At 37.2% G+C, this 14974-nt stretch overlaps 1 protein-coding gene across 3 annotated transcripts in view; it reads right to left on the reverse strand.

Moving 5' to 3' along the window:
• Nucleotides 1-14974, reverse strand: part of GALC (galactosylceramidase) — a 67698-nt gene that overhangs the window by 38797 nt on the left and 13927 nt on the right. For 2 of the 3 annotated variants that reach the window (XM_058162495.1, XM_058162497.1), the window contains 5 exons: nt 14269-14307; nt 4964-5094; nt 1856-2011; nt 1111-1235; nt 93-220 (listed from right to left, as the gene is read on the reverse strand). In XM_058162495.1, the coding sequence (XP_058018478.1) occupies nt 93-220; nt 1111-1235; nt 1856-2011; nt 4964-5094; nt 14269-14307 (579 nt within the window). Of the gene's footprint in view, nt 1-92; nt 221-1110; nt 1236-1855; nt 2012-4963; nt 5095-10593; nt 10722-14268; nt 14308-14974 lie in introns of all 3 variants that reach the window. The other variant, XM_058162496.1, reaches the window with a different exon arrangement.

The raw sequence follows: 14974 nt of genomic DNA on the forward strand, positions 1-14974 counted from the left end.
ATGTAAGCCGCCCTGAGTCTTCGGAGAAGGGCAGGATATAAATGCAAAAAAAAAAAATCAATTCTACATTAGACTTTGCCGAATAACATTACCATTGTTTCAATGATGATGGTCAGGTTGCCTAGCCCATCAGTCAGAGCCACAAAGCTTCCACCTTTTTTCAGATGCCCATCTACTTTCAGGTAATACCACCCTGGCTGGGTGAACTGTGTTGAATGTGCTGTGTTAAAACAAAAAAGAACACTGAAACTTGCTTCAACAGGAAGAAAAAATAATAAGGTCAACACAAAATCACATGAAGAAAGAAGATAGCTCAATTGTCCTACAAGTAAGCAATCATCTCGCTCTGACTGCAGTACCTATACGTAGTTACAACTCAAAGAAAGGTCCAGGAATAACTTCTTATAGGAATGCAGATGGTTATGGATTTAATTCAGAAGAGCTCCTTCATAAAGTATAGGCTCATGAATGCAATACCAGTCTGTGACTCAATAAAATTACTGTAGTTTAGACCAACGGTTCACAGCCTCTGCTCTCCACCTATTCCAGAGTCTATTGCCTATAAATCCAGACAGATCACAGATATTGTAAACTGGAAGGCTCCAAGATAGGCTACAGTCCTAATTGTCAACCTTCTGAATGAAAAGGTATTTTGAATGATTAAGCAATAAAGTAAGAACAGCATTATGTTCTCATACAACTCACACTTTTTTCATAAAGTTATGAGCTTATTAAAATGTAAGCATTGAATCAGTACATCTAATAGTTTGAATTCTGATTGAGTCAGAAATCTGTACATGGGAAGCAGAGTGAGCCTACGGCTTCAATTTTGATAGGACAAAATGTCTGAAATCATTTCAAATCAACAGTAGTCCTATGAAGCTACTCCATTGTGTAAAATCTTGCACAAGTGTTGAAACAAAACTGTTTTACTCCATGCACATTCTCTTATACTCTCTAGTAAGAAGCTATGTATTATTCATTTAGAAAGATTCTGCATTGAAAGATTCAAGTATTATGATTCAAAACAATAGATACTCAATATGCTACTCAACAACTCAACATGCATTTGATAACTGGAAAAGTTTATGTCTAACTTTTAAAATGTACCTGTGACCCAAATAGGAGAATTCACAGAGTAATGTCCACTCCATGGTTCTTGTGCTGTCATTAAACCACACCTTCCAAAGGGTAATTCTTCATAGTAACTAGCCACCAAATTCCAAGCAAGAGTGCTAAGAACAAGGAATAAGAAAAAGGAAGGAAATTATTAATTATATTCCACTATTTGTAAACCAAAATCTTCCAAGTGATTTTAAAGGAGATAGCAGCAATCATTAATGAAATCTCAATCAATAAGTATATGAATAAATGGAGGTGGTTACCAAAGACGAAAATACTGACACAGACTAATCATAGAGAAGTATTTACCTGCCTGCCTTTCACTCTCTTCTGAAACTTTTCACTTGATGGTAATAGCGCAAAAAATCGAAAGGAAGGGGCTTCACAGAGGTTTAGACAATTAAGTGGCCAAGCAAACACCCACCTATTTAATTCATCCCAAGAGCTACTATATATTGATCAATCAAGCATAACATAACATATCAAGTCATATATTAAGAAACACTCTTACAGTGGAATATCTACACAATAAATGTTCTTGTTATGAACAATTCAGCTTTTTTGGGGGGAGGGGAAATACTTGGTCCAAGTTTCATGCACATAATTATTTCATTTGTTAAAAATATTGACCCAATTGTCACTGCCAAAAGAATTGAGCAAGGTTTTTACAATATTATAGATACACATTGTCATGAAATGCACTTTTCATATCACCAGACGTATTGACACATACGCAGTTATGTTGCCATTTACATAATTTTGATTCAGGATTCGAGCCCAGCAACCAGCACCCACTTCATTGTTGAAAGTACTGTAGTCTTCAGAAGACCAGAGTTTCTTTAGAGTTAATTGAGCAGCTTTCACTGTTTCTGTCCCTGGGTAGTGAGCCCTAGACAGGGAAAAAAAGTATATGTTTTAACTCCAATGTACCATATATGCATTTGATTAAATAACATTCTAGAAAAGTACAGAAGGCATGGTGTCTTTTCTAATAATGGTATTTCCTCAGGGCTTCAATTTTTTGATGATTATATGGAAAATTGGGAATTTCAACTAGTCTTAAATAATTTATAGCTCTTTCAAGGGCACTTCAGCAATCTCAGTCATGCATATCTGTTCTCCTTAGTGTTTACTTTTACAGCAGTAATAAATCCGTGATATAGAAAATAAAAGTGTTCATGCATGAATTCAGGAATTACATTTAAAGGCTACCATTTACAATGTGAACGCTCAGCATTTATGCAGCATTTTAAAAGTCAAAAATGTTTGAAAAAACCAGAAGAGTAAATCAGTACGATAATCCCTGGATTGCAGTTGGCAAGTCTTAGGCTCAGTTTTCTTTATGGCTGTCTAGTAAGATCAAAGGAAAGACAGATTTTTTAAAAAGATTTCCAGGGTTTCACTTATTTACCAATGTGGCAGCATTCCCTCATTACTACTGAGCAGAATTTAGAGACCTAAGTGGCTAAGTGCTTTTGATTTATGTATCTTAAAACACGAATCTAAATTCCTTTTGAAATGAGGAGATGCAAAATAATTCAAACCTCTATCTTCATTTAACAACTAATATATTCTGAGATCTAACACTTGGTACAGAAATCTCTGCTATGGACAGACTTGTCAATCCAACGTAAATCTTTCCAATAAAACATAAGAGACTTAATATCTACCTCTTAAAAAGTTACGTTCCAAGCTCTTTAAAAATTGGAACCAGCAAACATTAGAGATAACTGTGACTAGGAATTTCTGTTGGTTCATTTTGATAAAAATCAGAGCAGAAGACCACTTTAAAATTTTCTTCCTTTTTTTTTTCAACAAATACACAACAAATTACTTTCATTTTCCAGCCACATTCCTCAACAAGACTGTTTACACTATGCAAGCAAAGATCATCAGTTTTCTTTGTCAATCCAGCTGGCAGCTGTCCTTTTTCTCTCTCAGGTTGGTAAAGCCTTTTTCTTTCATCATCTTCAGTCTTGTTAGTGGTCATCTGTGAAAGGCATTGATTCCATCACCACCACCACCCCTCCTCCTCCTCCTCCTCAATTTTGGCAGGTCTAGGCTGGATTTCCCCTCCTTTGCTTCAAGAGGATTTAAACTCTTCTGAAACCAGCACACCAGAACCAAAAAAGCTTTAGCAGTGACAGTGTCTAGCCTATGTTGGGTTTATCAGATCTCCATGTGTTTTCCTAAAACCAAAAGCCAATTTTCAACAGCTGTCTACCATCATCTTAGATGCTTACACATCTCTATTAAGTTCTCTCCAAGATCTCTTTCCCAGAGCATCTGATGAGTTTTAATCTTTCACTTCTAATGTCAGCAGAATAGTTTTCTTTGGAAATCTTTTCTATAGGAAATTAAATCATCACTATTCTTATCTAATAGCTAGAAGAGGCATTTGGTTGATTTCTATGTAGATATGTAAATAGGCAGCAGGAAACCAGGGCTGAATGCAAACTATTATAATAACCATGTATGAAAGACAAGTGGAGCAACTTTTATTCACTGGAGAGCAACTGAGGTGCTACCTCAGTATATGTCTACGGAAATTCTCAGTCATGCAAATCATGGTTGCCCCAAACATGCTCTTCAAAAGGCAACTGGACTTTGTTTTTTTCTTGAAGGTGTTTCCCTTCTCATCCAAGTAGTTTCTTCAGGTCTGACTGAATGGTGGGGATTGGAAGGATTTAATTCTTTGCAATCATATAATAAATCCTTCCATTCCCCACTATTCAATCAGTACTGAAAAAGCTTCTTGGATGACAAGTAAAATGTCTTTAATGAAAAAACAAAGTCCAGTTGCCTTTTGGGACTACCTCAGCATATCATCTGAGTTGAAACTACAATTGAAACTACATCTCCCACAGATCTAGGCAACACGGCCCACAATTGTGGATTACAGAAGATATAGTTTGAATATTTGGGAGACCCAAGGTTTCTCCATCTCTTCTACATGTCAACAAATCTGTTTCTATCGAAAATAAATAACCTGAACTGGAAAACTCTTTCTACATTTTTCAATATACAACTGTGATGAAGTTGTACAAATGCACCAACAAACAATCAAACTATTCGGGGAAGAGTTAATTTTGAGAAAAAATAGTAGGCAAAAAGATGTTTCCAATTCTCTGTTCCAATCCCTTCTTCCAATATTATGCATACATTAAATCACATTAATTCAGGTAATCTCCATTCATTCAGTGATTTTGAAATTATGATGGTGCTGTATGAAGTTCCAGCTCTTGCAGAACTCCTGCAGTTATGTAAACAAAATTCAGGCATTTGGCAACCAGCTCGCATGTATGACTGATCACAACATCTTCACAGTCCTTATTTTAAAGTCCTGCTATTTCCTGCTTAATAACCTATGGCAACGAGAGCAACTGGGACTACCTGGACTGCTCCTGATAAACAATGTGAACAGATCATTTAGTGATCCCAGTCCCAATTGTCATAGTAACTCCACACTACCCATGTAAGAGTCTGAAGGGAATAAGCAGTCTGGGTATTGCAGTGAAACAGAAGATGGAAAAAGAAAACAAAAGCATTTCCTTGAACAAATTACCTATGCAAAGTTGCCAGTTTCTGACAACTGCACTTTTGTCCCTATGGACAAAAGGACAAGAAATCTAACATAAATAAATAATTTTTTTTAAAAAAAAGTCTGTCAGGGATGTGGTCATATTTGCATATGTCATTTGACACTTTGAAAGCTCACAAGTCTAAAGATTGCAACTACTTAATATTCCAGAAAGATTTTTTTCCCCAAAAGGTGCTACCTCTGTCAGATGTGACCACAAGGGGTTATGAGGAAAGAATCAGTTTTGTAAAGATGCCCTACCCAATAATACTGACTGCTTCATGGAGCTCAGAGTCAGTGAGCATGAAAAAGGATATTGGTTCCCAGAGGTCATCGCTGGCTATGATCTGCACTCGCTGAAGGTCTTGCTTATCCAAAGCGTACCTTAAAATCTTTTAAAATAAAGAGACAAGAAAAGTTGTATTTTACTCATTTTTATTTATGTATTAAATTTGTATGCCACCCATCTCTCTGCCAAGCAACATTTTTCCCATCACTTGTAAGAAATAAATATTTAAAAAGCCAAATTGTGCAATTTATTTCGCTGATGTCTAGCAACAAACAGGCATCTCTCTCTATGACAACTGCATAAATGTGAATAGCAATAGCACTTAGACTTATATACCGCTTAACAGTGCTTTACAGCCCTCTCTAAGCGGTTTACAGACTCAGCATATTGCCCCCAACAAAATGGGTCCTCATTTTACCGACCTCAGAAGGCTGGAGGGCTGAGTCAACCCTGAGCCAGTGAGACTCGAACTCAAGACTCGAGCAGAATTAGCCTTCATTACTGCATTCTAACCACTGCACCACCACAGCTCTTGAAGTTACAATAAACGCAACCATTTGTCTGCCAAAGGGGAAAATAGAGCAAGATGCCACTCCCTTCAGTAAATTGCTTCATTTCTAAAAGTTTTAAATGGACAAAGTTCATAATAGTTGCTTTGGATAGTGAGATGGATGGCATATAAATTAATTAAATAAATAAGAAAGCTCCATGGACAGGCTGGGGAAACAAAGAGGCAAGCCTCATTCGCCAAACAGAGCTATAGATCTTCTGCAGCAAAATTTAAGAAGTCTTTTGTAGGTAGATATCTGTCATTTCAGATGCCAGAATAAGAACATGTTGAAGAATAAACAAATCAGGGGCAAAATCCAATGTCTGCTCACACCACAGAATGTTCTCTCCCTTCCTCCCACTGTGGTCTGCCTGCCCCAATTTACTCCAGAAATTTCTTCCAGCCCAGAGAACATATGTCTATGGAGATTCTCATTTATCCAAGTCATGGTGGTCTCAAAGGTGGTTTGCATGAGGCAACTGAACTTTGTTGTTTTTCTTTGAACACATTTCGCTTCTCATCCAAGAAGCTTATTCAGACATCGTCCAGTCAGAGCTGAAGAAGCTTCTTGGATGAGAAGCGAAATGACTTCAAAGAAAAACAACAAAGTCCATTTGCCTCATGAAAAAGCACTTTGAACCAGAGAGCAGATGCTAATGATACACAGGGAGGAGAGTAGAGACAGAGGAAGAGAAAATAATTTCTGTCTTCCACTGATGGAAGTACTGTAGTACTATCAATGGAACAATTTCCCCACCCATATTTAGCTAACAGCGTAACAAACATCTTCAGTGAAATTGAATTTCAGATTACGAAAGAAATATCAATAAAAACTCTTGTACACTTGTTGACTGAAGACCATTAACCAACTTTGAATGGCCAATTCTCTGGAAAGCTATCAGATGAGACCCAGAATAAAGCTCCAGAATTGAGATTATCTACAGGATTGCAATTTGAGCCAAATTTATAATGTATATAGACTGTGACAAATGAATCTGAGACTTGATAAACACTGAAATACTGGAATCAAATAGGGTACTGTAAAGATCAAGAAAAGGTATGCAACACTCTAAAAAACAGAGCAGCTAAGATAACAGGGAACAAGGGAATTCTAGAAAGTTTTGATACCCTACTGCATTTTGTAACTTTTGGAAAAGAAAATGTTTTCGAAATGGGGAGAAATATTTTACTACATAGTAAAATGATACTATAAATCCAATCAATGTTATTTACGAAAAGTGACATTTTAAGATTTGATAATATTTTCAATAAGTGTGTGTGTGTGTGTGTGTGTGTGTGTGTGTGTGTGTGTGTGTGTGTGTGTGAGAGAGAGAGAGAGAGAGAGAGAGAGAGAGAAAGAGAGAGAGTCAGAGCCAAATTATGTCTTCATTTCATCTTATGTGTTAACCAGTTTTCTTTCTATGTTAGTAGTAACATGATATTGCACACCTAATGCATAGGTTCAGGATAATGCTGGACCTGAACTCTACAATAACCTTATTCTCATTTTTCACATCCAGGAAAAATTTTATACAGTGCCTCAGTATTAAGTAATGACAAGCTTGATAGTAAAAATTCCAACTATCAATGAGTTTTTGCTTACTTATTTCAGTGTTCTTATTTTGAAGCTCTAAAGTGATGCTGCAACTGAGATTCACCCATTTCTTCTGAGATATACATAATCAGTAGCAAATGGTGGTTTGATGAGAGCCAAGCAGTTATCAAGAGTGCCAATTTTAACTTTTCTCAAATGCAGTATCATCAGAGGGCCCTGCATTTGGAGGGATCAGAAGAAAGACAGGCACCCTGCCATTGGCCCCGAGTTATTGGGCGAGTTATTGGCCCCGAGGGAAAGGGTGCGCAACTTGGGTGTTCTCCTGGATGAACGGCTGTCATTTGAAGATCATTTGACGGCCGTCTCCAGGAGAGCTTTTCACCAGGTTCGCCTGGTTCACCAGTTGCGTCCCTTCCTTGATCGGGATGCCTTATGCACAGTCACTCATGCTCTTGTTACCTCTCGCTTGGATTATTGCAATGCTCTCTACATGGGGCTCCCCTTGAAGTGCACTCAGAGGCTTCAGTTAGTCCAGAATGCAGCTGCGCGGGTGATAGAGGGAGCCCCACGCAGCTCCCATGTAACACCACTCCTGCGCAGGCTGCACTGGCTGCCTGTGGTCTTTCGGGTGCACTTTAAGGTTTTGGTTACTACCTTTAAAGCGCTCCATGGCTTAGGGCCAGGGTACTTACGGGACCGCCTACTGTTACCTCACGCCTCCCACCGACCCGTACGCTCACACAGAGAGGGACTTCTCAGGGTGCCGTCCGCCAAACAATGTCGGCAGGCGGCCCCCAGGGGAAGATCCTTCTCTGTGGGGGCTCCTACCCTCTGGAACGAACTTCCCCCTGGTTTGCGCCAAATACCTGATCTTCGGACCTTTCGCGGCAAATTGAAAACGTATTTATTTACTCGCGCGGGGCTGGCTTAAGTTTCTGTTAAATTTTTTAACTTTTAAATTTTTTAAATTTCTAAATTTTATATGAATTTTAACGGGTTTTTAGATTTTAAATGTTTTAAAGTTTCGGCCAATTGTATAATAAGTTTTTTTATTTTGTTTTTAATTATATATTGTTTGTGTTTTATTTTGGCTGTAAACCGCCCTGAGTCCTTCGGGAGAAGGGCGGTATAGAAATCTAATAAATAATAATAATAATAAATAATTTATAAGTGGTGATACCTGCCCCTAACTGTCAGCCAGAATAATTCTAACAGTTGTAAATGGCAATGATAGCAATGACACTTGGGAGTTTGATCACGACAGAGGTGGTATCAGCTTCAGAAGCACTCCCATATCCAAAGTTTCTAAGTTTCTATTTCTATTCTTAAGAAACAACAGAAAAGCTTATGATCCATAACAATCAGTAACAGTAACAGAGTTGGAAGGGACCTTGGAGGTCATCTAGTCCAACCTCCTGCTCACGCAGGAGACCTGTACTAGGGATTTGAACCGCCGAACTGCCAATCTTTCTGATCAACAAGCTCATTGTCTTACCACTGAGCCACCTAGTCAGGCTAATCTTCAGCCTTAGTATAAATGCATAAGTATAAACTTTCATTTATTAATTTTTAAAATTTTCAGGTATAAATGTTGTGGGTATTATTTAATAAAGTGCCATCATTTCTCATAAAAATCATTTTTAATAGAAATGAAACACTATTCCATTTTAAATGTTTTAAAATTTATCCACTGAGCAATGGCCCTTTGGGTACATACCAGTGGTGGGTTGTCCCCGGTTCGGACCGCTTCTATAGAATCAGTAGTAAAACCAGCGGGAGGCTCCGCCTACTGACCCAAACATCATCAAAAGTGATCTGCGCATGTGCAGAAGAGTGCATGCGCGCGCGCAAGCGCAGCAAAATCACGCACACAGGCACAATGCAAACACGTTAGTAAAGGTAAGTAGAAGCCATCCCTGATGCATACAGCTACTCTCTAATGGTTTAGGTTAATCAATGAGTTAATTAATGCAGCACATCTAGACAATGTATTAGATAGTCATAAAATCAAAGCATTGGGGGTATAGATTAGATGATACAGTTTAGTAAATCAGACATGAAAATTATCTCCAGGCATCGTGTTCACTTTGAAAACGTAACATTTAAATGCATAATGTACAACACAGTCCTGCATCTCTGGCAGGATGGATAAAAATAGATGATTTTTTTTAAAAAAATTTATTTTTTTTCATTTCAAATCTTATTTTTTTATTTATATTGTATTTTTTATTTATTTTAATAAAATGCTTTTGGAGTAAAAAATCTATCTAGAGATAGTTTTCTATTTAAGATACACTAATAATTTAGTTTATTCAGCATGAAATGAAGCTTAGTTATGTAGCGTGAGGTTGTATATTTTGCAATATATACATTTTTTGTAAACTCGTTCAATGAATCCAAGCTCTGCAAGCAGAGGTAATATGCACTCTAAATAGGGAACCTTCATTTTGTCTGCAAATAATAATATTAAAGATTTTAACTACCAGCAATAATGAGTTTAAAGAGCACCTGTTATTTCAGATCCATCATGGCAACACCTGTTAGCGGGCATCCACTCACCTGCAGCCCCAGTAGTGGGTTCCAAAAAATTTTATTACCGGTTTATTACCCGCCACGTCCCTCACCTTGTTGTGTCACTGCCGCATCACCAGCCATCCCATTAAAGTGAATGGGACTGTCGGTGAGTCAATAGTGGGTCAGAGGAGGAGCTGCTGCAGGACAGAGATGACAGTTGCTCTTTAAAAATTATGATTTAAATCGAGTTGATTTAAATCAAGCCTTTTTACTAATGATTTAAATCGAGTTGATTTAAATCAAATCCACCCTGATCTCTGGTATTCAAAATCAACTATGATACAGATCGAAAAGCAAAATGAATATATTAAAAATACCACCACAAATAGCATAAAACATAAAATAAAACAAAACAAAAAGAATTTTTTCCCAAGAAGTCTATTCTATAGTAAGATCGCCATCGCTGAAAAGGTCTAAGCAATCACAAGAAACTTCCTCAGAGTTCCTATTCTCTTCTATTGGTTCCTTAATAAGATAGCCAATAGTGTTTTTACATTCCACACAATCCTATATATATATAAAAGTATATCAACAACTCTAAGACTTTATGCCACCAATTTTCAAAATTTCCCCTAAATATCAACACATCGTGAAGGTACTAAGAATTCTGTATTGATATGAAGCCTTAGGTTCTTAGGAAAGGAACTTACAATTTAAGAAACATCCATGGAATATACTATATAAAACAAAAGTCACATAGTTACAGAAGATATGGATATAGAATATAGGATGTTGGTATCCTATTAACTACAACAAATACCGTAGTCAGCTGGAAGTAAAACTAGTGTCAGGTGCAGGGCTGGAAACAAATGATACTGCAGCCCACGCATAAGAAAAGCAGGATAATCAAGCTTTTGTCCAAATTAATACAAAGCTTTATATATAATAGAGGAATAACTGTTCCTCTGTATTTCCACACTTACCCTACTATCTCAACCGCACCATACAGATAAGGATCGACTAGCATTTGACTGGCAATGTCCCAAGTTCCATCCGCAGCAATGATGCCAAGGGTCTTTAAACCCACTCTGTCCAAAGTTTTGCGAAGTACCTTGGTAACAGATAATATTACTTGAAGAATAATTTTCACCAACTAAGGAAAATGACATTAGCTTAAAAGAACAAATAAGGACAAGGTAATCGAGTTCTGAAACGAACTGTTAAAAAGCTAAAATAATATACGCTGTTGGCTTGCCTACATTTCATAGTCCTCACTAGGAACTGTGCACTTTTTGGTGATAATCAGTTAATAAGAAACATTACTTGTATGAGATTATCTACTTAATACACAAATCACAGCTAAACAAAAGGCGGTGATTCAAAAACGCATCTGAAGAAATTTAGGTGGCACATAAGACTGAAACCTTACTGGTCTACTCCCGCAAATCTATTTTATGAGTAATCAACAAGGGGGAAAAAAGTATGCATTAAATGCACCTAACCTGGCTATTATGAAGCACAGGTTGAACTCAAGAATTTGAGAATACTTTTAAGTATCTTGTTTAAAATTAAAAGATAAACTAAATTACTATCAGTCTTCTACACAGACATTCTCCAGAAATATTAAACCTTATTTTACTTACTATCTAATAAATTCCCATTTTAAGAAAGACAGTGTTTTTTCATAGACTGTATAGGCTAGAGCAAGTGATGACTGCTAAGAGGTTAATCTGCCTCAACAAAAAAAAGTCTTGCTCCAAATCACTGTTGAAGAGCAACCGTCCCAGTTGGGAGGAGGCCTCAGGCAGGGAATTAAGTCTGTTCCCTTGGGTACATCTCCAGATGTACAGAGCCAGGAAGATGACCTTGAGAGAGATACACTAAGTAAGATACATTACTAAAGCAACAAGGAAAAATACATGGCTTAAATTTAAAACAGGCAGAAATACAGGCAGCAATAGCACTTAGACTTATACAGTGCTCTACATCCCTCTCTAAGCGGTTTACAGAGTCAGCATATTGCCCCCAACAATCTGGGTCCTCATTTTACCAACCTCAGAAGGATGGATGCCTGAGTCAACCTTGAGCCTGGTGAGATTTGAACTGCCAAATTGCAGGCAGCCAGCAGTCAGCAGAAGTAGCCTGCAGTACTGCACTCTAACCACTGCGCCACCACAGGTAATCCTCACTTACCAACTACAATGGGCAAATTAGCCACTGGCAGCTCTGTTGCAAAGCAGAGCAGTTGTTAACCACAATGTCATGTGATGGCACCAAATTACAATGTCAGTTCTGGCTGCAGTCATTATGTGAATCACCACAGGTTGTAAAATGTGATGTCATATGACAAGTGACTTGTGATTTCCTTCTAACTTCCCCATTGATTTTGCTTGTTGGAAGCTGGCTGTGAAGACCACAAATGATAATCATGTAACTTAGGAACATCATAAAATGCATTCTGGTTGCCAAACAGCTGAATTGGGACTGCAGGGATGCTATAATGCACACAACTTTAAGGACCAATAATGTCTCATTTTTCTGTACTCTTGCAAATTTGAACATCATTGAATGAGTGATCAGGAAGCAAGGACTAGCTCTATGTATAAATGGCTCAGATACACACCTCCAGAATTCACATAGAAATTCACAAGGGAGGAGGCACAGCCCAATCAATCACACAATATTTTGTTATTATACTTTTTTCTCAATAAAAGTAGACCATCTTCCTGTACAATTGAAGCTTGGTCTGATCTTCTTGGTGGGGTTATATCAGTGTCCAGAATATTTCAGAATATCTTTTTTTTGGTCCATGTGCAAAATTGTAAAGATCCTATCATGTATAACACTGAAAGGATATATTTGTTATTTGTAAAAATAATAAAGTTGGGATATAAATAAATACATGACTTACTGAAGTGGACTGTTGATATATGTTATTTATTTTCCTATGACAAACAAACCTTTTTTTAAAAAAAATGAAATTGAGATAATTTGGGGGGAAGCTGTTTTATCTATGGCACAGATGTCCAGGGTTCCCTGTAGCCATGGCTGCCAGCTGCTCCACAAACGTAAGTCCAGGAGGACCCATCCAGACTGTGAATCAACTCTGTCTAGGGCAGGGGAGTCCAAACTTGGCAACTTTAAGACTTGTGGACTTCAACTCCTAGAATTCTGGGAGTTGAAGTCCACAAATCTTAAGGTTGCCAAGTTTGGACACCTCTGGTCTAGGGAATGGAAAACTTGTAGTGAAGGTTACAATTGTGACCACATGATCACAGGACACTACAACCATTATAAATGTGAGTTGACTGACAAGCACCTGTATTGTGATCCTATTACCAAGGGGATTGTGTGCCAGCCAGAACTTCGAGGACTGGTCATTAAGTACCACTCATCATCACCACTCTAACTTCAAACTGCAGCTGAACTAGTGGGCGGTAAGTGAGGACTAGCTGTATTATAGAAATATAACTAAAGTTGCAAATTTACACCAAAGCCACCTGAATGGCTTTTGGCAATGTATGTCTGCCTTGACTCCAATGAAAAATTGTTCTAAAATATAAGGAGAAAGAAGAATTTATTGTCAATTGTAGATGTACCTGTGGTGGGTCCTACAAGAATTTTTTTAAAAAACCTGAGGTTTGAAAAAATATGAGCTCCTGAAAGAAACATTTACATCACAACAAGCACCTTAAATTGCATTCGTAAAACAAACGGCAACCAGTATAGCTTGTTCAACACAGGTGACTTATGAAATGCCATTGTACACACCTGCTGCCACATTCTGAGCCAGCTACCATTTAAATTACTAAAAAATTAAACAGCAAATCTTTCCCACACATTTCAACTCACAGAGATCTCTCCTTAGGAATTAGGCAAGTGCCTATAACCTTCAGGTCACTTGGTCATCTCTTTTACACATTCCATAGCCTTCCTTACATTTTAAATCAGCAGTAAATCTTATCTAAATTTGCCAAAACTTGATGAACTCCAGCAAGTTAGATATGTACACTAAACTGTATATTTTCAAAAGCAAATAATGAACTGCATAATAGAAACTAACAGATATATTTAAATGTACAAGAGTTATAAAACAGAAATTGTATCTAATCAAAGTAAGAAATACTTCTTTTAAAACCTAATCATACTTGGTTCACAAACTGCAGCTATATAGTGGAGCAACTAAGATGGGTAAGTTCCTGCACTGGTTGCTAGTTAGGTACTAAGCCCAGATCATGTTTCTAGCTATGGTAGTCAAGGTCCTAAACAACTTGGGATCAGAATACTACCTTTTAAGCCAGTGGGATAATGAGCAGATACTAACCAGTAAAGGCCCCCAAATTGAGAATATTTTAGCTCAAATGTCACACAAAATGAACAGCATTACATTTTACTTTTAATGTCCAGTCAGTATTATATAGATAGCACAAAATGGCTCAGATGTTATTAGTGAATATGAGAGCATGCAAATGTAAAGCAGCTAGGCAACAAAGGCAAGCATATTTTTAGTACACATCAAGTCACACAAATGGTGATTAGTTGTTTACCTGAAGTAACGTAACTGCAGTTTCTTGCTCTGCTACATAATTTTGATCCATGTTAAAGCATGAACAAGACTCCTACTTGGTTAAATAAGTGAATGATAGTAGTTGACATACCTTGATATAGTTGCTGTTAAAAGGTCGTTCATTCCAAATCTTCAAGGAAAAAAAGGAACAAAGTTTAAAAGTGTTATAATGTTGCTTAAAAACTAGTAATAAAATCTAACTGCCATCAAGACTAGAACAAGAATTACAAGAAAATTCCACTAAATCCAGTTCCCCAACCCCAAAGCACAATAACTTGAATTGGAACCCCATCAATTAGAGAATGAAGTATAAATGGAACAATTGAATATCTCAGCCCCTTTAAAGTTTCTTTAAAGTCTGCATGATTAAGTCAGTGTTTCTCAACCCTGACAGACTAAGAGAAGTGGACTTTTAACTCCCAGAATTCCTCAGACAGCATCTTGCTTGAGAATGCTTAAGAGTTAAAATCCCTACTTCTTAAGATCACCAAGGTCAGACAATACTTCCCTGGTCATTCACAACACATCAAAAAAATATGTACTCTTTTAAGTTTAGCACTGAAGCCCTGTTCCAGTGAGAGAAAGGTCTTTTTATCAAGAATATTCTGCCAGTGAAGATCCTCTAGATCTTTGTGTAACATATAGTTTTACTATTTTCCAAAATATAAATAACTACTCTAAAGCATGCCAAGTCGCTTATTTCTTAGAAAATAATTGATATTGCGTCATTATTATTGGATCTCTTTTAAACACTGATTTTTGAATTTTATATATATTCTTTGGGATATAACTTTGTT

Source organism: Ahaetulla prasina, chromosome 1, assembly GCF_028640845.1.
Source record: "Ahaetulla prasina isolate Xishuangbanna chromosome 1, ASM2864084v1, whole genome shotgun sequence".
In the NCBI taxonomy this organism is placed as follows: Eukaryota; Metazoa; Chordata; class Lepidosauria; order Squamata; family Colubridae; genus Ahaetulla; species Ahaetulla prasina.